The sequence below is a fragment of the Myotis davidii genome, unplaced genomic scaffold, assembly GCF_000327345.1.
Source record: "Myotis davidii unplaced genomic scaffold, ASM32734v1 scaffold290, whole genome shotgun sequence".
NCBI lineage: Eukaryota > Metazoa > Chordata > Mammalia > Chiroptera > Vespertilionidae > Myotis > Myotis davidii.
The window spans coordinates 1,504,878-1,528,060 of NW_006285049.1; the positions used below are offsets into that span (position 1 = coordinate 1,504,878).

The 23,183-nt window shown below is 39.9% G+C and overlaps 2 protein-coding genes and 1 pseudogene across 5 annotated transcripts in view; 2 read left to right on the plus strand and 1 right to left on the minus strand.

Annotated features, from left to right (window-relative positions):
* ADCY6 (adenylate cyclase 6) overlaps positions 1-8,031 on the plus strand; it is a 49,916-nt gene extending 41,885 nt beyond the window's left edge. Inside the window, exons 22-24 of the transcript XR_001512499.1 lie at positions 6,256-6,340; positions 7,252-7,346; positions 7,933-8,031. The gene's annotated coding sequence lies outside the window, so the exon portion shown is untranslated. The remainder of the gene's footprint in view (positions 1-6,255; positions 6,341-7,251; positions 7,347-7,932) is intronic.
* Positions 8,032-12,629: 4,598 nt separating this feature from the next.
* Positions 12,630-23,183, plus strand: part of CCNT1 (cyclin T1) — a 56,540-nt gene continuing 45,986 nt past the window's right edge. The window contains exons 1-2 of one of the 4 annotated variants that reach the window (XM_006755485.2): positions 12,630-13,002; positions 17,627-17,708. In XM_006755485.2, coding sequence (XP_006755548.1) covers positions 12,845-13,002; positions 17,627-17,708 — 240 coding nt within the window. In that variant the 5' untranslated portion in view covers positions 12,630-12,844. The remainder of the gene's footprint in view (positions 13,003-17,626; positions 17,709-23,183) is intronic. The other 3 variants (XM_015558589.1, XR_435248.2, XM_015558590.1) reach the window with 3 other exon arrangements.
* LOC102766975 lies at positions 14,326-16,730 on the minus strand (annotated as a pseudogene).

Consider the following 23,183-nt stretch of genomic DNA (forward strand, 5'->3'; position numbering starts at 1 on the left):
ACCCCTTATCCACAGGTGCACCATTTCTCTCCACTAATACTAGCAGCGAATATTTTAGCAGCCGATTGCCACGTCATTATTCTTGGACTGACTTGTTTTGTGTGCGCAACAGGACATATTTCGCTTTCGGAGAACAAGAAAAATAGGTTTATTTGCGTAATGCTTGTGAATTTGTGCAGTTATTCTAGTGTCTGGTAAATTGATGTTCAAGAAAAAATATTTTTATTAAAATGTTCTATTTTATGTTAATGATTACTCATTTATTTTAGCCCTTTGTATTCAGCATGTGTCTATCGAAATAAACCTACGTTTCTATGAAAATTGAAGCTTTTGGGTTTTTTGTGGCCTACATAAACTTAAACCTTGTTTATTTGGCCCATGTTAGCCTTTGAGTTTGACATGCTTGTCCTACACATTCTTAGAAAGCTATTTGAGGATATATACCAGGAAAGAAAGGGAATAAACCAGGAAAGAAAACATGGGTTCTAGGTAACAGGGAATAAATCCCTAGAGGCAAAAGCAAGCTTCAGAACAAGAGCTATGCACCACGCTTAAAGAGGGAACAGTCTAGACTGGAGTGGGAGAGAGGCAGTTTGCGAAAAAAATAGAATTGATAGATTATCTGTTGTGTTTTGAGTGACTGGAAAAAGTATCACTGGGCATTTGACAGAGCCATTGAAATATTTTTTTGGGGGGGAAAGTAACAACAGTTACATGGAGAACCAAGCAAATGAAAAAATAGTAATGATTCTTAATTCTAGGGATAAATAAAAAGTTGACAGTATGTGGCTTAGTAATGAACAATTTTTACATGCTTGTAAGACCGAAAGACTATTGATTTAAACTTGTATTAAGTGTTCTATTGCTGTATCACAAATGACCACAAAATTAGTGGTTTAAAACAACATCCGTTTATTATCTCACAGTTTTATAAGTTGGAAGTCTGGGCAGGCTTGACTGGGTTCTGTGCTTAGTTAGTCTCACAAATCTGAAATCAAGGTGTGGGCTGGAGTAGAGTCTTATATGGAGATTCTAAAGAAGAGTCCATTTTCAGGCTCATTCAGATTGTTGGCAGAAATCAGTTTTTGGAGTTGTAGGACTGAGGCCTTGCTAGCTGTCAGCCAGGCTACTCTCAGCTTCTAAATGCCGCCCACATTTCTTGGCATGTGGCCCCCTCCATGTTCAAAGCCAGCAATGATGTGCCAAATCCTACTCATGCTTCCAATCTCTGAATTCCTCTTTTGCTGCTAGCTGGGAAAAACAGTCTGCTTTTTTAAAAAATATATTTTATTGATTTTTTACAGGGAGGAAGGGAGAGGGACAGAGAGTTAGAAACATCGATGAGAGAGAAACATCAATCAGCCGCCTCCTGCACACCTCTCACTGGGGATGTGCCTGCAACCAAGGTACATGTCCTTGACCAGAATTGAACCTGGGCCCCTTCAGTCCGCAGGCCGACGCTCTATCCACTGAGCCAAACCGGTCAGGGCCAGCTCCACTTTTGAATCCACTTTAAATAAACCCAAATGAAAATTGTAGATGATGCATTAAAGGGGAAAAATCACCAACAGACACATTTTCTTCTTCTTTTTTTTAACATTTAGTCAGAGAATCACTTACTTTTTTATTATTATAAATATAAATGTTCCATTCTAGTTAGCAGACATTCTTTCATCTTTTATCTATTCAGCTCCTATAAACAGCCAGACATCTGCTAACTGCATTATCTCAATTAAACCTAATACATTATGAGGTTGATACTTTAATTATCTCATTTTACAAAGAAACAAAAAAACATGGAGAAGTTAAGTAACTTGTCAAGATTATCAGCTCACAAGAGATGAGATTGGGATTGGAACGCAAACATGCTGACCCTGAGGTCATTTTGTTAACCACCACCCTATATGGCCAATCTTGACTAGCAGTAAGCATCAGGTATTACATATGAATGTGCTGGGTAAATTGGTTCCTGACTGCAAACAGACCTCTAGTCTCCAAATATTTTTTTTTATATGTAATTTTATTTATTTATTTATTTTTATTTTTTAAAACATATTTTATTGATTTTTTTACAGAGAGGAGGGGAGAGGGATAGAGAGTTAGAAACATCGATGAGAGAGAAACATCGATCAACTGCCTCCTGCACACTCTCTAGTGAGGATGTGCCAGCAACCAAGGTACATGCCCTTGACCGGAATCGAACCTGGGACCCTTGAGTCCGCAGGCCGACGCTCTATCCACTGAGCTAAACCAGTACGGCCAAATATTTTTTTATACTACACATTACCATTATACTATCTCCATAGCCACTAATCATACATAAAACCCTAATAATGACAATTATTATTGAAGTTGGCTAGTGTATCTCTGTACTTTTCATTTTTAATGTGTTATATAATGCTTTTTTTCTTCTTCAACATTTCTTCTTGGCCAATAATTTGTTATTTTTGTTAAACCAAGAGAACAATTTATTAAATGAGGTTATTACAAGTAAATCTCTTATAGAGAAAAAAATCATGGTTCTTGCGTTTTCCATTAATTATAATGGCAAATATAGGTTCCTTCTGTATATTAAAATTGATTTTCCTCTCCATTTTAAATTCTTTTTTTCCAATTCTTTATTGATTAAGGTATTACATATGTCTCCTTTTCCTCCCCATTGCCCCACCCTCCCTTGTGTCTATGTCCATTGGTTATGCTTATATGCATGCAAACAAGCCCTTTGATCTCTATTCACTCCTCCCCTTCTCTGCCTTCCCTCTGAGGTTTGACTGTCTGTTCTGTTTCTCTGAACAGACACATTTTCAAGGAAAAGGAATTGGCACTGTATAAAAAAATTGGTGAATCTATAGTTATACATATTAAGTGAATCTAAAATATATAAGGAATGTATCTTTTCTTGAATCCCCAATTTACAATGTAATCTTCCTTTAAATTAACTAACCAACTATTTGTCTGATAAGATTCTACTGTAATTACATTCAACTTTCATTATATAGGACTTAATTGATCCAAGCATGCTTAGCTTGATGTCTAGTGGCTGGTTTATACCAGGGATTCCTACTTGGTGGTTAGGAGTTTATGAGTATTGATTAGGTTAGCCACACTCCAGGGTCTGATGGGCCACATTGACTTCAAGATGCCTCCTGGAAAAATTGGATCCATGGTAACTAGTTAGTTGCCATGTCAAATAGTGATTTCACTAAATTCTTGTCCTGGAAATGAAACTGCCTAGTTTTATTTGAAGAAATAAAATATGATTGACCTCCTAGCATTGAATTTCCACCAATAATTCAAGCAAAGTTTGAGTTTTAAGTATAGAAAACAAAATCAAATTATTGTTTTGGTACCTGCATATAATAGATGGACCACAGAATAATGATTCTGTAGTGGATATGCATATGTGTGTTTTTAAAAAAAATGTCAGAAGGAACTAACCCAGTTACTTTTTTTCTGGGCTTGTAGAACACTACTGTGAGGTTGTAGAATGTTGTAACTCTCTTGGGAAGTTGCCCAGGGGCTCTAGGAGAAGGTTACAGGTGTTGACTCCATAAAGAAGTCCTCAAGTCAACAATTCTGGCTGAAAGTTACCATTCAGCTCCAGTGAATGGTGGCTCCTAATACTCTTGGGAACCACCTGTTGGGGAACAGAGAATAAGTAACTCTAGGTAAAGCCAACCTGACATTTGAACTTCAGGGTTTAGAGGTTAATAGATTTTCATAGAAAGGCTATCAATCATTTGTACAGTGGTCTGCCCACAGCAAAAGACTTGTGTCGTCTCCATAAATGTTTAAAAAGGAGCACAGGGCCTGCCGGTGTGGTTCAGTGGTTGAGTGTTGATCTATGAATCAGAAGATCACGGTTAGATTTTCGGTCAGAGCACATGCCTGGGTTGTGGGCTCAATCGCCAGTGGAGGAACCCGCAGGAGGCAGCCAACCAATGATTTTCTTATCATTGATGTTTCTATCTCTCTGTTCCTCCTCCTTCCTCTCTGAAACCAATAGAAATATTTTTTAAAATGCGCACAGGCATAGGTATTTGACAATTTGGAATCAAATTCTGGCTCTATCACTGTGACCTTGGGTAAATAAGTTAACCTCTTTGAGCCTGTTTCCTTATTCATAAAAGGAATAGTAATGTCTACCTCACAGGAATGTTGACAGGATTACATGGAATCATGCATGTAGAGTTCTCACTACAATGCCTAGAACACAGTACATGCTAAGTAGATAATTATTATTAAATGCCTGAATCAACAAAATTAGGGATTAATTAGAATTTAGCAAATGGACCTCTTCTGTCCAAATCTTGAGAGATAACCAGAGGGTATAAAATCGAAGGGGGTGAGGGAACCAAGTGGGGGCTGAGGGGAGGCAAATTTGATGTCCTGTCTTCCCTCTACATTTTAGGCCAACAGGTTAGCCAAGCCTCCTGTCTCTGATAGTCTGCCATAGGAATGGAAAAACATGGGTGAGCAGATGATATCAGGATGCTTCCCTGTCATCCCACAGGGACTCCAGTTTTTATAAAGTGAATTCTTTCTGACTAGCCTACAAAGTAATTCATCAGAAATGAGACCCAGGCCTTTTTGGAACCGAGTCTTGTCCACCAGTGTTTAAGTGGCTAACTGGGTAGGAAAATCCCAGGCTTGAAGCTTAATTATCTCATGGTGAGAAGTCCCTCTAGTACGGGCAGGCAGGAGAGGCCTGCTCTTGGCCTGGAACAGGGGAAATTTGTAGGTTAAGCCAAGTGTGTTTCTCTGAGAGAGGATGAAAAGCTTATTTGGAGACAACAGTAGCCCCATGGAATAATGTTGGGACTCAAATGGTTGGGGGCAAGTGGGGTGGGCTGGTATAGAGCTATTAAGGGATTCCTAGGGCCCATCAGTGGGGTCCTTTGTACAAATCTTACCTGGAAGCTGGATATATAAAACAGAGCTTCTATGATGGAATTAGAGAGAGGACCGAGAGTGCCCAATGAAGGTCAATCCTTCACAATCTTAACTCTGTGCTTTATACTTTTCCAGTAACCCCCATCCCTCACCTCAACATCACTTTTGCTTTAGTACCTGCCTATATTTAATTTCCTTCATGTGCTCTCTATTTGGCTCAGAAAATCCTTCTCCATTTCTGTGCTTTCAAACAAGTCATCTTTTAAGACCTTAATCAATCGTCACATCTCCTGCAAAGCCTCCCCTAACTTGTTTTGGTTAGTCATTCTATATTATTTACTCATTTGTTCACCCTACACATATGTATTTATTAAACCTCTATTGTGTATGAGACACTGCTAGGCATTGTGGCTATAATACAAATCTGATATGTACTCACTGCCAACTAGATATCCTTCCATGTCTCCCTCTAAAATTAAAATGCTTAGCATGCTTATATGCATAGCCCGTGGATATGGGCAATAGGGTGGTGAAGACTTGGGGGTGGGTGGGTAGAGGCTGGGGAGGAGGGGGATAAACGGAAGACATCTGGAATACTATCAACAATTTTATATATATATAAATGCTTAGCATGACTAACATCATCCTTAATTATCTGGCCCCTGCCTAGTTTTTAAGGCCTGCTCCCCAGCATCTGTTTATTTCACCACTTATCTGTACCCAAGGACTTGAGCGCTCACTTAATTTGGCTCTCTCTCAAGTTTCTGTTCCTTTGTCTGTGCTATATTCCCTTCTTGTCTACTTGAACTCCAACCATCCTTTAACACTCATTTCTAGAAGCATTTTGTGTATGAGGTCTTCTCTAATGTATCCCCCTATTTTCACTTCAAATCCAACGTATCAGATACTTCCTCTTTTGGGTCTACATAGCATTCCATATTTAATTTAATCTCATACAATATTGCAAATTTTTTGTTTGCATACTTATCTGCATTTGCTAGTCAGCCACTTTATGCAGGGACCTTATCCTACCTATCTTTGTAACCGGTCACCAAGATAAAGCCTGGCACAAAGTTGGTGCTTAAATGTTGGCTAAATGAGCAAATGAATACATTTGGTTGAACAAATTGGGTATCTTAATAAGGATATTAAATGACAGAAGTGGGAACCTGAATGGATACTCTGCCTACTCCATTATCTTAACTAGTGTAATTTTTAATGTTGGGGGATAAATCTCTAACCCAAGGTAGGAAAAGTAAATGGCTAAGAAGTGGGCCTTCTAACCCTCTACTCTATATTCCCCTTACTTGTTTCTTCAGTTGTGTCCCTTTTCTTGTGCCGAAAGGAATTTTGATATCCCAGTAGATACAAGTTGAAGAAGGCCATCTTAGCTCTTCCCTGACCTCTTCTGGAATGTCCAGGCTGGAGCACCAAACTGGTAACCATGGTAATGTTCTGAAGAATTATTATGACTGACATTCCTTTAGTTTAAAGAGGCACATGATTTATGGGTTCACAGTGGAGCTGGAGTGGGAGTTGGCTAAGTAATGTCAGGAAAATGGAGTAATCAAGTTTCAGTTACCTTTTTATTTGCCCCGTTTTATTATCCTGTAAGCTTCAGAAGGCAATGAATAGAAAGAGCACGGACCTGGGCTCAAATCTTAGTTTCACTATATTCTAAGTGCCTGACTTTGAATATAATCATCCCTGGGGTTTTTTTAACTTAAAAAAATGGAGATGGTATCTATTTCATGGAGAATTAAATGAGATAATAATGTATGCAAATTTCCTCAGCACAGTGTTCAGCATATAATGGAACCTTAGCAAACAGTATTTAAATCTGAAGATGGTACCTCCAATGAGCCTTCATTTCAAGCAGTGCTAGTTCATATTTACTTTTGAGAACCACTTGCTAAACTTTCAGGAATTTTTAAAAATATGTTTTTATTGATTTCAGAGAGAGGACAGGAGAGGGAGAGAGAAATAGAAACATCAAGGATGAGAGAGAATCATTGATCAGCTGCCTCCTGTGTATTCCCCACTGGGGATAGAGCCCACAATGCAGGTATATGCCCAGACCAGGAATCAAACTGTGACCTCTTGGTTCATAGGCTGTGATGCTCAAGCACTGAACCACACCGGCCAGGCAAGGAATTTTGTGAGCTGTTTTTTAAACAACCATTATTCTAAAAATTACAATATAATAAATTACATTAAAAATATAAAAGTAGTAAATACTAAAAACACTTCTCTTACTACGTTTTATTACCTTTGTTCATGAGGTTATTTACAGCTATTGTATCTGGATATTCTCTTCTGTTTTTAATTTTTTATTCCTTTTTCCTGTTTGCTTTTCAGCTTGGGAAATTTCTATCGGCATATCTTCAAATTCACTGATTCTTTCCTTGATTGTGATCAATCTACTAAGTCCATCAAAGGCACTCTTCATTTCTGTTAGTGCTTTTGATTTCTAGCAATTTCTTTTGATTCTTAAGGAGTTTTCACCTTTTTGCTTACATTACTCATCTGTTCTTGTATATGTGCACTTTTCCCTTTAGAGCCCTTAACATATTAATCCTGGTTATTTTAAATTCCTGGTTTGATAATTCCAAAATTTCTGCCACATATGAGTTTGGTTCTGATGCTTGTCTTGCCTCTTTAGACTGTATTTTTTTTTTTGTCTTTTAGCATGCCTTGTAATTTTTTTGTAGAAAGGCATAATATACTGGGTAAAGGGGACTGAGATTTTATGTTTATCTGGCTGGGAATTAGGTTGTTTTCTGTGTGCTATAGCAAGAGGTGCCAGAGGCTAAATTGTCTTTGGGTTTCCCTAGAGACTCCTTCTTAAATAGTCTGAGTTTGTAGTTCTTCCAAGTTGTAATGCCCTGTTATTACAGAGGATCCCTACTGATGTGTTGGTAAAATGGTGGGGTGGGAGAGAAGTGTTCTCCAATCCTATTAGGCCTCAGTCTTTCAGTGAGCTTGTGTTCCTGGATTGTGACCTTCACAAATGCTTCTTGTCTTTTTTTCTTCCCTTAGCTGAAACAAGCTAGAGGAGGCTGGAGTTGGTTGTTTTCTTTCTCCCACATTGGTTAGGCCAGGGGTGGGCAGCCTTTTTGTGAGTGCGTGCCAAAACTAGCAAAATCTCTGACTCAAAATTCTTCTGCGTGCCAACCCTAATTTTTTGAGAACATGTTAACGCCTACTTGATATCTCTTAAGGTGTACGTATGTGAAGAACCTTGAAGAAACAATACAATTCATTCGAGCGACAAAAACACAGTATATGATGATGAAAAATACATTTATTTTTTAATGTATACATGTACACTGATAGTCCGACAGAAAACTTTATGACTCATTTTGATATTATCAGTGGGACTTTTGCTGCCGAGAGAAACATAGATATTTATTCCCCTTTCGTTAGTACCTGTGGGCAAAGCGAGAGAGAGAAGGTTTCATTTTTATAGAGTGAAATTTTGAATAAGTGGGTTAGGCAGTTGTCTTGTCAACGAAAACCCATTGCGTCTGAGGCTGAAACCAAAACACTGGTCGGATCTAGGAAGGCAGGGAGAGTTAAGGCAGAGGCATAAAAATTGCTCTTCCCCTCTCTCGTCAATCCATGTTTATGGTCTTTAAGATAACTTGTTATGTAAAATTATTTATTTATCTAAGATGCACCTACACTGAATTTATCTGAAAAATAAAAATGTCGATATTAAGAAAAAAATTGTAAATGGAAGATTTTAAGAGAGGGTTTCAGGTGCCAGCAAAAGTTACTGGCGTGCCATGTTTGGCACAGGTGCCAAGGGTTGCCCACCCCTGGGTTAGGCTCTTAAGTAGTTTTCCTTGAGGATAGGTCTTTGTCAAGAAATTAATGCTCTGGCCCTGGTGGGGTAGTTCAGTTGGTTAGAGTGTCATCCCAATATTCAAGGTTGCGGGTTCAATCCCTGATCAGGGCACATACAAGAATCAACCAATAGGGAGAAAAGAATCAACCAATGAACAACAAATTGATGCTTCTCTTTCTCCCTTCCTAAAATCAATAAATTAAAAAAAAACAAAACAAAAGCTCTGTATTTCAAAATGGTTACTTTCCCTTTCCTTGCCAGAAGGATGAGGATAATATTTTCCAATCTTCATAGTAAGACATATGGGGTTCCTGGAGGTAAAATGCACAAAAATGTGGGGGATTCCTTAAGGCAAAGCCCAGGGAGTTTTTTAAAAAAAATTTCAATGTAGTTCAATTTCACTTATCAGCAATTGGTCAATTCCCCTTTAAGTATTCCTACCAGTTGCTGGTTCCAGTAGTATTTTTTGCTCCCAGTGAGCCATGATTCTCTGTTCTGCCTGCTGATTCTGCCCGTCTCTCCACTTTTTGTGGTAGAGGTTGTCCTGTTACCTTAATTCTTTGATGCACTTAAGAAGAATTATTGACTTTCAGTTCAGCCTTTTTGTTTGGTTGTGAGGAGTGATGATTTCCAAGCTCTTTACACATCAGACTGGAAACCAGAAGTCCCTGTCTATTTTCTCTGCATGGTGAGTATACTATGTGATTGTGTGTTCATCTCTTTCCAATTTCATGATCAGTAATGTCACATTGGTAGCTTGAAATTGGCCATGGTGGGAGGGAACACTACAGAAATTGGCAAATGCTACGGACAAAGACTTAATTTATTGTTTTATTGACTGACTAGAGTTAAGAAAGTGTAGAGAAAACTTTATGTAGATTAAGTTTAAAAGTGTATCATGTTTGGTGCCATTACATTATAAATAGCACAAAAATTGAAATATTCTTCCAGTATTCAAAAACTATTATCCAATTCAGCAAAGACATTGCTCAAGTCACTGATAAATAAAGTTCCAACATAAGTCTCATTGTTTCACTTTCATCTTATTGAATAATGCAAATGAAAATGTCAACCAATAGTCAAAGCTATCCTCATTTGTCAAATGCAATCATAGGTTGGTTCTTGATTCAAAGAGTTTGGTAAAACTCAATGAAAGCATTCTGTGAGAACCAGTTGGCTATAAATAAAGATTGCATATTTTATTTTTTATAAATTGTGTGCTACCCATCCTTTATATCAGTAATTTTTACAATAAACTTTATGTACGTATACATATACTTACAATTACTTTTCTGGGTAGCTGGCTGTTAATAATTTATCAGCACATACACACCTTGGCCAATTTCAAGCTACCATGACATTACTGAATGTGGAGTTAGGGATAGTTTGGAAGAGAACACCATCTTTTCATATTTTAATTTGGAAACTATAAGAATGTTGGGAGGAATTGTTTTATCTGTAGCAAATGGTAATATTTGACACAACTGAATATGACATTCCTAAGCACAGCAAAATAAGATTAAACCATGAAATATGGTATAATCCTGTACAAGATTAGTCAGTGAGTAAGAAGAATAGCCTTATAGGTATGATTTACAGAAAAAGGGGTCCTATTTAACAGCAAAAAATTCCTCTGGCTTAAAATTTGTCAGTTGTTCTTTAAGGGCAACGTACCAGAGGGTTAACATTATTTTGACCATAAACATGTATCGAATACCTACTATGTTTCAGGTGTTCTGACAGTATGCAGAGATGACATTTAAGATCACACAGTTAGTTAAAGGAGTAGCTTGGAATTTTGAGGTCATTATACTAAAACTTAGTATAATGCTATAAGCTAGTCACAGACAGACAAATACTGTATGATTCCATGTCTATGACGTATCTAAAGTAGTTAAATTCATAGGAACAGCAAGTAGAATGGGGCTAGGGCTAGGCAGAGGGGGAAATGAGGACTTGTTCAATGGGTACAGAATTTCAGTTTTGCAAAATGAAGAAGTTGTAGAGATCAGTTACATAATAATGTGAATATAGTTGACACTACTGACATGTACACTTAAAAATGATTTTCTGGCCAGGTAGCTCAGTTGGTTAGAGCATCATCCAAATATATCAATGTTGCGGGTTCAATCCCCAGTCAGGGCACATACACTAATGTTTCTCTTTCTCTCTTTCCTGTCCTCTCTCTCTCTAAAATCAATAAATTCAAAACATGGTTAAGATGGTTTTTTTAAAAAATTGAATAGCTGGGATTTGGATTCTGGCCTGACACAAAAAGTCACCTTTATCAATTTGTTATTACTGCTGCCTACTTTCAAGTAATTTAATCTTCAGCCAAGGAATATTTCTTTTCTCTGATTTACACGGTCCTCCTCTTCTGTATGGCAGGGTAGCAAGCCATTGGTTAGCAGGTGCATTGCCTGAAGCCTTACGGATACCAGAACTTTTCTTGGAAGACTAGCATACTCAACCAGGATAGCAAATTCAAAATGGAGTCACCAATCTAACACAGCGATTTTCAACCTTTTTTCACCTCATGGCACACAAACTAATTACTAAAATTCTGTAGCACGCCAGAAAATATTTATATATTTTTGGCCAATCTAACAAAAAAGGTATAATTGATTCATTCATACCAGATGGCTATTGTTGTGTTGGCTATTGTCATTCTCTTATTTGACAATCTAAGGCAGCGGTTCTCAACCTATGGGTCTCGACCCCTTTGGCGGTCGAACGACCCTTTCACACAGGGGTCGCCTAAGACCATCCTGCATATCAGATATTTACATGACGATTCATAACAGTAGCAACATTACAGTTACGAAGTAGCAACGGAAATAATTTTATGGTTGGGTCACAACATGAGGAACTGTATTTAAAGGGCCAGAAGGTTGAGAACCACTGAAAGGGAAAAGAGGCCAGTGCCTGTATTGCATGTTTTAAAGATTCTTGCAGCACATCAGTTGAAAATCGCTGATCCAAGAGATTAAGTGGAGAACCAAACACAGGTCAGAGATATAGGCAAAAGGGATCTGGGAGAAATAAATTCGACTTTTAAAAAAAAACATACATGACTACATAACTGGAAAAGTGCTTATTCTATTAAAAGAAAAAAGTCTATGATGAAGGAAGTTTGAAATAATTATTTTTTTGAATGTTATATAACCTGATGTAATTTACATCTTTCTGAACCTCAATTTTTCTGGAGTAAAACAGAGCTAAGGCTTACTGCAGGCAGTATATGGCAGATAGGGCCTGGAATGGAAGGAAATAATTGAGAATGACCTAAACTGAACTAAACTTCCTGCATTGGAACAGCCATATCTAGAAATAAACAAAACTCAAAGTATTATTGTAATTGAGTGAAAACTAGTTCTGCGTGCTGCATGACAGCCAATAAGTTGAGTGACAGGAGTTGAATCAAGGAAAGCGACTTTATTCATTTTATTCCTTTAAGTTGGATCACTGTGGAGAAGCTAGGAAAGCATTCAAGGCTTTAGCGTCCCAAATGCGTAATTTACATTGTTATCAATAGTGTGAGAGCTTCCAGTTGCTTCACGTTACGATATACGATTGGGCCACTATGATCACTTTTTTAGTTTTTGTCAGTCTCACCTATTTTCTCTGTCAAGTTCTCCATCTGCCCCATTTTATATCGCCACCTCCGCCACAAACGAAATTCTCCGAGAAGCCACGGAGCGGCGCGTGGGCGGGCGCCTAATCCCGCCACAAACATTGCCTCACCCTCTCGCGCAGGGCGCGAATGCTCAGCCTACTTCTCGCGAGAGGGGACGTGGTTTTGAATGAAAACTTTTAACCTCACCCTCCCTCCAAGAGTCACATGACGGGCTCTCGCGTCCCCACCCCGAGGTCTTTCCTGCTCACCTATTGGCTGTTTACTTGGTTACTGGCTGTCGCGTGATCCATTAAGGAAGTAGATCCTTCAACTATTCTCGGCGGAAGCGTGTCACAACCTATCCGGCCATCCTTAGCGGAAGTTCGTCACGGCGCAGTTACCTCCGCACAGCGGATGTGTGTCGCCGCTTAAGTGACGCTGGGAAGCGCTTGCAGCCTTCGCCGCTGCCTTCTGGTTGGAGCACTATGGAGGAAGAGAGAAAGAACAACAAACGGTGGTATTTTACTCGAGAACAGCTGGAAAATAGCCCATCCCGTCGCTTTGGGCTGGACCCAGATAAAGAACTTTCTTATCGTCAGCAGGCGGCCAATCTGCTCCAGGACATGGGGCAACGTCTTTATGTGTATCCTTGCGGCCTAGGCCTTCGGCCTTGGAATCAGTCCCGCCTTGCGCTCGCGTCCAGGCCCCAGGCTCTCTAAGGGACGGAAGTGGGGAGAGGGTGGGCAGGGGCTGATGTCGGGTGGGAGAGACTGCGGTGGGGCAGGCTGAAAGTTCAGTGTTCGCGCGAGGGAGGCGAGGCGGAATTAATTTCCCGCTCGCTCACCGGTGCCACCAATCTTGCCGGGAATTCGTGTGCTTCCCGGCTTTATGTTTTAACCGGCCGTTCTTAGGCCATTTTCTGTGTGTGCGGATCGCTTGTTCTGGTGACTTTGAGATTATGCTTTTCTGTTATGCCCTAGGGCCCTGGTGGAGGTTTTAGTGTTGATGACTGCGTCTTGAATTTGGTGTGTATAGAGAATTTTGAGAAATTCATTACCTGAAGGTCTTATAAAGGGTGGCCTAGAATTAATGCCCAGCTTTGGTTCAAAGTTTCTTCTTCCCACTTATCTCTCTAAGAAAGCTGTCAAATTCTTGGTGTTCTCTGTAAAATGGGGTGATACTTATTGCATTTAATTTCAATGGCCTACATAATATTTGACACTCAAGTTCAAATAGTAGCTACTGTTAGAGTTTCATAGAATTTCAGAGGAATGGGGGGATGCCAGTTAAAATTTGTAGGGATGTAGACCTAATGATCTAACGGTTTAAAAAAAACATTGAAAAATAGTGGGTTTTTGAAAGCATTTTTCTGAGTCATGTTGAGACCTTACTTTCCGGCATATTCTGTTGGGCTCAAATAAATTCTTACAAAAATTCTCTAGAGATTAAAAAAAAAGTTGGGGTTTTAAAATACTCAGTGCTGATGTGTATTTGTTTTTCTCATATTTCAAAGATGAGGTAATATAGTGATTTTTTCCTCCAAGCATTTTTTGGCTTTTCATTTCCTATTTTTTTTTCATGATTATCATTATTATTAATTTTTTTTACAAAAGTTTTTTCTTAAATGCACCACAGCCTCCAAGACAACACTTCATTTTAGCTATAGGTGGCAAGAGATGTGATGACAGGGAATTCTGATGTTAAAACAGGAATGGAACTGAGGATCACCATTGCCCCAGGCAGAAGGAACAGTTCACTTTTTGCCAGATTTCTTAATTCCACCTGTGGCCAGGGGGCCCTTCCCCACCACCTTCGCTTTCAGCTCCTCCTGCCTCTGCTTGAACGCCTTGTCCTCCTCGTCCATCTCCTTGGCCTGCTTCTTGGGCTGCTTCAGGGGCTTCTTGCCACCTTCGCGGCTGGACATGGTGCCTGATGCCCCGGCCCCAGACCCTGCCACCACTCATTTCCTATTTATTATCAGAACTTCGATACAAAACATTTAATCATGGTTAGTGACATGTCGATACCAACAGTTTTTTCAAACATCAAGTACCAGTATTTTTTGGTAATTATCAATTTTCCTGAAACAGATTAACCAAAATAACACAATTTTAGTAGATGGAGATACCATCAGCATAATTCACACAAATTACAAAAATGGCTATACTTAAAAATCATACACATTATTTCACCATTTCATAAAACGTTCTAAACTTCTACAAACTTTCCCAGTGTAAAGAGACTCCTCAAAAACATCATAACATTAACTACAAAATGCTCTTTGGAAATAGTTATTTTTCAAATTTTAACTTTAAGATATCCCCTCTCCCTGATTTAATACAGTTTATTTTTCAAAATACGCAGTTGGTGGGGCCTGTAGTTCATGCATCTTCAACAGCTGAGGCATCCCCACCTTTGGTGTTTCTGGTGTAAATTACTTGAGCTCTGTGCTTTGAAACTAGTTTAATAAGTCCTTTACTAAGGAGCTCCTGAAAGGCTGCCCTGGCCAGGGAACTGTGGATCTTCAGTCTCTCAAGGGAAACAGTTGGGCTTATAAGCTTATTATAGTTGGGAACTTTGTTATAGTTTGTTATAATATTGCTTTGTCAGACTAGACTAGGTTATTGAACTTGTCCTGAACTTTGCCTTTGGACCACGTCTAATTTTGGCCTTGCCCCCAGATTTGTTCATTGGGTCTTTGTCTTTCTTGGATGACTTTCCCGTATCTTTATTGTTGACCTTGGGTGGCATAGCAAAACTTAAAGAGCAGCTGCTACAAGGCTGCTAAGATGTCAGACAAAAAGGAAGATTTTTTTTTTAAATGTTAAAAAATATGATGAGGAGTGTGTAGAGAGAGGTGGAGAAAAAGGAGCTTCCAGTTGATGGACTCCACATGTTTGAAAATAATTCAGTAGAGAAAAACTTGCAAAGCAAGAATATATTATAAATAAAAGTCTTTCAGCAAGGTGAACAAATGCACAGTTCTTGCATCAGTTTCATCCTGAGGAAAGAGGTCTTCTTGAAGAATGCTTATTTACAGAATCTTTTTGTAAGTTAGAGTTGGCCCCCTCCAATGATTTGTCTTTTATTAGAACAATATCATTAGAGTCTATGTGCTTTTCTAAAAGCGCATCCCCTCGTTCACTTAGATACCCATTTTTCAGAATGTATTCAACTTGGCTACATATCTGCCTTAAGTGTCCCTGGGAGTCTCACACAAATTATATTGCTATTGTCTTTTAATTGATTGAAATATTCTGAATTCTTTAAGACATCATTATGTTTGTTAAATACATGAATTGATTCTCCTTTAAATCCTTTGAGTACCCCATTGTCATCAAAATCCATAAAGTTGGACACTACTTTCACATTTGGATAATAAACACCAACTTGTTGGATAATCTCTAGTACATACTGATACCAGCCAAAAATATGAACACAGGTATACTATGTTGGAGCTTATCAGAGAAATTTTCATGTTCCTTGAGCATAACGTCAGATTCTGTTAGTTTCTTTAGGTTTTGATGAAACCTATTCCACAAACCATGTCATTTAGTTTACCATTCTATAACATAAGAGTACTACTCTTCTATGGTAAGAACAGGCTCAATTTTTCTTTTTAAATATATTTTTATTGATTTCAGAGAGGAAGAGAGACGGAGAGAGAAAGAGAAAAACATCAATGGTGAGAGAATCATTGATCGAAAGCCTCCTGCAGGCCCCACACTGGAGATTGAGCCTGCAACCCTGGCATGTGCCTTGGCTGGGAATCGAGCCTTGACTTCCTGGTTCATAGGTCAACGCTCAACCACTGAGCCAGGAAGGCTGGGCAGAACAGGATCAATTTCAGTAGCATAATATTTTCTCTTCAGTTGCAGTAACTTCAACATTCATCTGAAACCAGCTAGCAGTTGTCAATGACATTATGACATATTGAGCATCTTTCTCCTATGTAAGAAAACTTAGTGTCAATTCGAAGTCTGTTAATCTGAAAATTGACAGCTCCTTCTTTGATAAGGTCACATAATTTCTTCTACTCTTGTAGGAGTCTCCATGTGAACTGAACTTTTCAGGAATTCTGGCATCATTTTCACATGTGTAGCAGAATCTTAGTAATTTCTTGGTTACCCAATCTTCCTTAGGGCATTCTTGAGTTTTTCTGTTCTTGAATTTGTCTAGAATAATAGCATAGGTGGTAAGCAATATCCAGAGATGCAGGGCTTGGATATAGGCATCTTGATGATCTTGGTCATCTGCCCTGTCTTCCTCTTGAAGGTGAACATGCACTGGGTCAGCACCACCCCTGCTACCAGGGTGCAAATGCAGGTGCTAGCTACCAGGGTGCACCCTTGCTATGGCCACCTGGTTCATCGGTGAGGCCTCGTGCACGGATGGGCCCAAAAAGAACAGGTCAATTCTAGCATTTTGGTCAGAAAATATACTCATTTTGTAGCAGGAAAGGCTAGAATAGTTTTAAAGTTCTTTTCATTCTGAAAGTGAAAAGCTGTCCTTGGGTGCACCTTCCACTTAAATGTGTTGCTGAATGTTTATGTTTTAAGTGCTCACTTCAAAAGAGGTGTTCTCTTTCTTGCCAATATCCATTGTGTTTTTAAGCACCCAGTCAGTGTACTGAGTTAAACATTTTGTTTGAAATTCTGTTTCGTTGCATCCTAGCTCTTTCCTTTTTATATGTGTGTTGTTATTAAGGTTGTTGACAATATGAAACTGCCTCATTCTGTATACTCCACATTGTCTTCTGAGGTCTTTAGAAATAAAGTATTTAACATTTTGTCAGTGATTGAATATAAAATCATTCCACAGTATTTTTGGTCCCAGGGATCACCTTATGAGAAGGCTTGGTTGCCAGAGAGAAGTAGAACTGAAAAAATTGCTAAAGTTTAAAAGTTGAGCCATATTTCTAGGGCCAGGTCAGGGAGGGTGTTGTAAATCACGTGAGGAGAGGTCGCAGGATTTTCAGTAGGCAAGTGATGGGTTTAGGACTTGTGTAATTTTGTTTATGTCCCTTCTTGATTCACACATGCTAAGAAGCTTGCTTGTTTATTCAGTAAATTTGTAGTGAATAACTGTTACGTTTAACGTGTGCTAAGTGTCAATTGGTAGTTAATAATTTGATGGAGAGGTAAATATTTTCATTTGGGAACATCTGCTGTGCTCAGCTTGCGTGGTCATTTTGGGAGAATAGAAAGATTGTACTTTTAGGAATTGTACTGCCTGCCTGGTTTGGGGCCTTAACTTGAATATTTAAGCTCACAATTGACGATCAACACTGCTATAGTATACATGCATCGATTCTACATGATTCAGTCCTTCACACAGTTCCATCGATATGTAAGTATTTTTAATATGGTTTAATCCTTTTATGATTAATTCCAACTTCATTTTTCTTTTGTGGTTGATCTTTGCTGCTGAACTGGGATTTGGAGTTTAGAATTTAGGGTTGGTCACTTTCATTATGTGCCATAATACTGTTCTGAATCCAGCCTTCCAAATTTCCTTTGAAGCGTCTAGTTCATTGGTCGGCAAACTGGCACACGAGCCACATGTGGCTCTTTGGTCCCTTGAGCGTGGCTCTTCCACAAAATATGGACTTCTGTGCATGGGCCATGAAGTTTCAATTGCACTGTACATGTGCACCCGCACGTGGTATTTTGTGGAAGAGTCACACTCAAGGGGCCAAAGAGCTGCATGTGGCTCGTGAGCTGCAGTTTGCCACCCACTGGTCTAGTTAGTTGTTTGGTAGGTTCAGTGCATCCTTACAGTAAGTGGAATCTTTAGTAAAGAAATAGGTTATTGAACACTTAACATATGGGTTGGGAGAATAGAATTAAAGGGAAACTGCTTAATTTTAAGTGTAATTTTTAAAAAATATGTTTTTATTGATGTGAGAAAGAGGAAGGGAGAGGGGAAGCGAGAGAAAGATCCATCTGCTGGCTCCCATAAACCCCCCTACTCGGGATCGAGCCCGCAACCAGGACATGTGTCCTGATGGGGAATTGAACCGGTGACCTCTTGGTGCATGGGATGATGTTCAACCAACTGAGCCACCTGGCCAGGGCTGTAATTTTTGAAATCTTCCTATATAATAAAAGGCTAATATGCAGTCGCTATGATGTGCACTGACCACCAGGGGGCAGACGCTCAATTCAGGAGCTGCCCACTGGTGGTTAATGTGCTCCCACAGGGTGAGTGCCACTCAGCCAGAAGCTGTGAGCCCAGCTTCTGGAGCCCTGATCACCCCGCTGGTTAGGGCGACGGGGGGGGGGGGGGGGGGGGGCAGGGCCCCCAAGAAGCCGGGCTCATGGCTGATGATGGTGGGAGCCTTTCCCGCTTCCACAGCAGCAGTAAGGATGTCTGACTGACGGCTTAGGCCCACTCCCTGTGGGCTCCCCGAGTGCACGAATTTCGTGCACTGGGCCTCTAGTGGTAAATAATATGGTCATAGGAAAACAAATGGAAATAAGTTACTTAGATTTGATAAAATTTCAGTCAATGACAGGTTGGAGGAGGAAGGTAGAGGTATATTATGTAATGACTGAGGATGACTTTTAAGACAGGAAAAAGAAAATAATAGTAATAAAGCGATTTTTCTTTTCTGGACAGAATTGTAAATAGTGCTATTTTCAGTTTTGCTACCTGAAATGGCCCTATTTAGCATTATTTATAAGTGACTTGAAAGTGAGTTCATAGTGATATCTCAGCTGTAGGTAAAACTATACTTGTTTAATAAACTCACAGGTAATAGGGCTACACATTTGGATGAACACATTTGTGTTCACAATTTGTTCACAATTTGATGAACACATTTGGATTTGTGAGTTAAATATTTCTTTTTCTTTTTTAATATTGTTTTGAGGAAAAGTGTTTCAGACTTAGGATGATGAATTTTGAGTTTTTTTCCCTAATGCCATAGGAAGAGGCTCTGTGAAGCTAGATACTGTTCTTGTAATGTAAGATATTGGTGGGATCAGTATTGGGAGTAATTGCACAGAAAATCCTTTGGATTTGCGGATTTAAGTATTCTCAATTTTTGTTGATTATCCAATCAGCTTGGCTTTCTATTACTCTTAACCTCCTTACCTCCAGCTATGCTCTATCTCTGATGGCAAGGAGCAGACCCTTATTAAGGGAGAGAGAAGCTGCTTTTTGTTAATCTTCACCTAAGGCTATTTTTTCCCTTTTTTTTTTTTTTTTGAGAAAGTGGAAGGGAGAGGGAAAGACAGAGAGAAACATCTATGTGAGAGAGACACATCAATTGGTTGCTTCCCGCATGTGCCCTGACCAGGGCCAGGATCGAGCCTACAACCAAGGTACATGCCCTTGACTGGAATGGAACCCTAGACCCCTCAGTCTGTGGGTCGACACTAACCTCTGAGCAAAATTGGTTAGGGTGGGAGAGAGAAGCATTTAATGAGGGTATCTGATAGCTCTAGAATAGAAGGTAATGGATAAAGAACAAAATTTGAAGAGGAAGTCCATAGCTGTTTGCCAGTTCTGAAATTTTTCTGCATTTCTTCCCTTTTGTTACGGTAAAGATTTTTTTCTTTTAACATTTATTTTATTTTTTAGAGGGGAGAATGATGATTTTTATTTTTTTAAATATATTTTATTGATTTTTTTACAGAGAGGAAGGGAGAGGGATAGAGAGTTAGAAACATCGAAGAGAGAGAAACATCGATCAGCTGCCTCCTGCACACTCCCTACTGGGGATGTTCCCACAACCAAGGAACATGCCCTTGACTGGAATCAAACCTGGGACCCTTGAGTCCACAGGCTGATGCTCTATCCACTGAGCCAAACTGGTTAGGGCTTTGAACATTTATTGAGATATAATTCTCATACCATGCAATCCACCCATTTACAGTACACAATTTGATGATTTTTGGTAAATGCACAGATGAAGGCAGTCATCACTACAATCAGTTTTTGAACATTTCATCACCTCAAAAGGAAACCCTGTGCCCCTTATGTCTCACCCCACCATTCTCCCATCTCACTAGCTATAGGCTACCATTAATCTCTCCATGTTTATAGATTTCCCAGTTTTGGACATTTGATATAAATAAAATTATTCACTATGTCACCTTTTTGTCTGGCTTTCATTATGTCAACCAGTGGTCTTTGGTGCCAATTCAGTGCCAACAGGAATCCCCACTAGGGGTGCGGTGAAGAAGGAAACTATTCAGTACTATCATGGTAAAGATTTGAAAACCAGGGTGAAATAAATCTCACATCAATTTGTTACTAAATTATCTTTCCTTATTTCCTATGTATTAAGCTTAGCAAGGACAGAGACTCACTTTTCTGTGTATCCTCCAAAGAACCGTTAGTAAACTTGTTGAATGAATGAATGGTAATTATCCGGTATATAGAGATCCTTTGTGATGTTGTGGCCTTTTTCAAATCTAGTGACTTTTAATTTGGGATTGTTGATTATCTAGAGCAGGGGTCCTCAAACTTTTTAAACAGGGGTCCATTTCACTGTCCCTCAGACCGTTGGAGGGCCAGACTATAGTTTAAAAAAAAACTATGAACAAATTCCTATGCACACTGCACATACCTTATTTTGAAGTAAAAAAACAAAACGGGAACAAATACAATATTTGTATTTGCATGTAGCCCGTGGGCTGTAGTTTGAGGACCCCTAATCTAGAAAACTGATTTGGGGCACATTTTGGAATTAACAGATCAAAAATATTTCCCCTTGCTTTAGCCTGTTTGGCTCAGTGGATAGAGCGTCAGCTTGCGGACTGAATGGTCCCAGGTTTGATTTCGGCCAAGGACACACCTAGGTTGCTCAATCCCCAGTAGGGGGTGTGCAGGAGGCAGCCAGTTCTCTCTCATCATTGATGTTTCTATCTCTCCCTCTTCCTTCCTCTCTGAAATCAATAAAGAAATAGATTAAAAACATATTTCCCCTTTAGTATGCTAATTTGAAGAGTTTAGCTGTGATAAATCCAAATTCAAATTTGAGGGGACTTAATACATTGTTGTGGCATTGATGTTACATGTCCTATCAAGCTCCCATGCATTTTAAAAAAATATTTTTTTATTGATAGGAAGGGAGAAGGAGAGGGAGAGATAGAAACAACAGTAATGAGAGAATCATTGGTTGTTTGCCTCCAGCATGCCCCATAATGGAAATCAAGCCCGCAACCTGGGCATGTGCCCTGCCTGGGAATCGAACCATGACCTTCTGTTTCATAGGTCGGTGCTCAACCATTGAGCTACGCCAGGCAGGTGTGTTTTTTTAATTATTATTACAAAGGTAATAAATGCTCATGGTATAAATGAAAACAATATAAAATGTATAATGTAGAGATGTAATCCCACTTACAGAGGTAACCATTGATAAACTAGAGGCCCAGTGCACGAATTTGTGCACGGGTGGGGTCCCTCTTGGTGGCCTGCAGGGATTGGGCCGAAACCCACAGGCCCAATCAGTCACGATCAGTAGAGGCTCGAGCTGGCGCCACAGTGCTCGTCAGCCATGAGCCCTGCATCTGGCACCCTTCCAAGGGAAGTGGCCTGCTGGATCGGGCTGAAACCAGCTCGCCAACATCCCCCCGAGGGGTCCCGGATTGTGAGAGGGCGCAGACCAGGCTGAGGGACCCCAATGGAGCATGATCGGGCCTGGAAGGAACACGGGAGGTTGGCCAGCCAGGGAGGGACTGCAGGAGAGCTCCAGGTGTGTCCGGCCTGTCTCATTCAGTCCCGATCGGCCAGACCCCAGCAGCAAGCTAACCTACTGGTTGGAGCATTTGCCCCTTGGTGGTCAGTGCACACCATAGCGAGTGGTAAACTGTCTGCCCCCTGGTGATCAGTGCATGTCATTACATGCCCTTGACCGGAAACGAACCTCGGACCCTTCATTCCTCAGGCCGACGCTCTATCCACTAAGCCAAGCCAGTTAGGGCTAAATTGGACATCTTTTCATATTGGTTTCTCATTATTTTAAATGACCACATAGCATTTCTTTGTGTGTTTTTATTTTATTTATTGTCTAAAGTTTTACATATAGGAATATGGTGTCCTAGATATTTTTCTGTACATATACTAACATTTATGTCTTATAAAAATCACTTCTTACTATACTACTCTTACACAACTTGCCTTTATCACTTAACAGTATAAATTGGACATCTTTTTTTTAAAATATATTTTATTGATTTACCCCCCCACCCCTTTCTTTGTGTTTTTGCTATAATTTATTTCACAGGGTATTTGGATGGTTTGTAATTTATTATATTACAAATAACGTTAGATAAGATAGTCTGGTACAGATATAATGCATTTATATAACTATCCTATATAATAAAAGCCCAGCGACCATAACGGCAGAATAGCCAGAATGACCGCTCAACCAGTCCCTATGAGGTGCACCGACCACCTCTTGGTCTCTTTACCCGGCTGGCAGGCTCCGATCGCCAGCGGTGAACAGGGACCCAGGGAGGGTAGCAGGGAATGTGGGCGGTGCCAGGCCAAGGCCCCCACCCTGCCGGTCGCCCCCCACACACAGAGGGTGACCAGCAGCGGGGATGGGGCCGGCAAGCGGTCAGGAATGGCTGACCTCTTGGTCCCTTCCCCTGCCGTCAGGCTTCCATTGCTGGATGGCAAACGGAACCAGGGTGAGTGGCGGCTGGGGGCGGGGCCGGCTGCTGGCAGCCAGGGAAGATGGCCCTGATCGCAGGCTAGGCCTGGGGACTGTACTGCGCACGATTTCGTGCTCTGGGCCTCTAGTTTTAATATAAATTCCTGTAGGTGGAATTGCTGTGCCAAAGGGCATGCATTTAAAAATGTTATTTG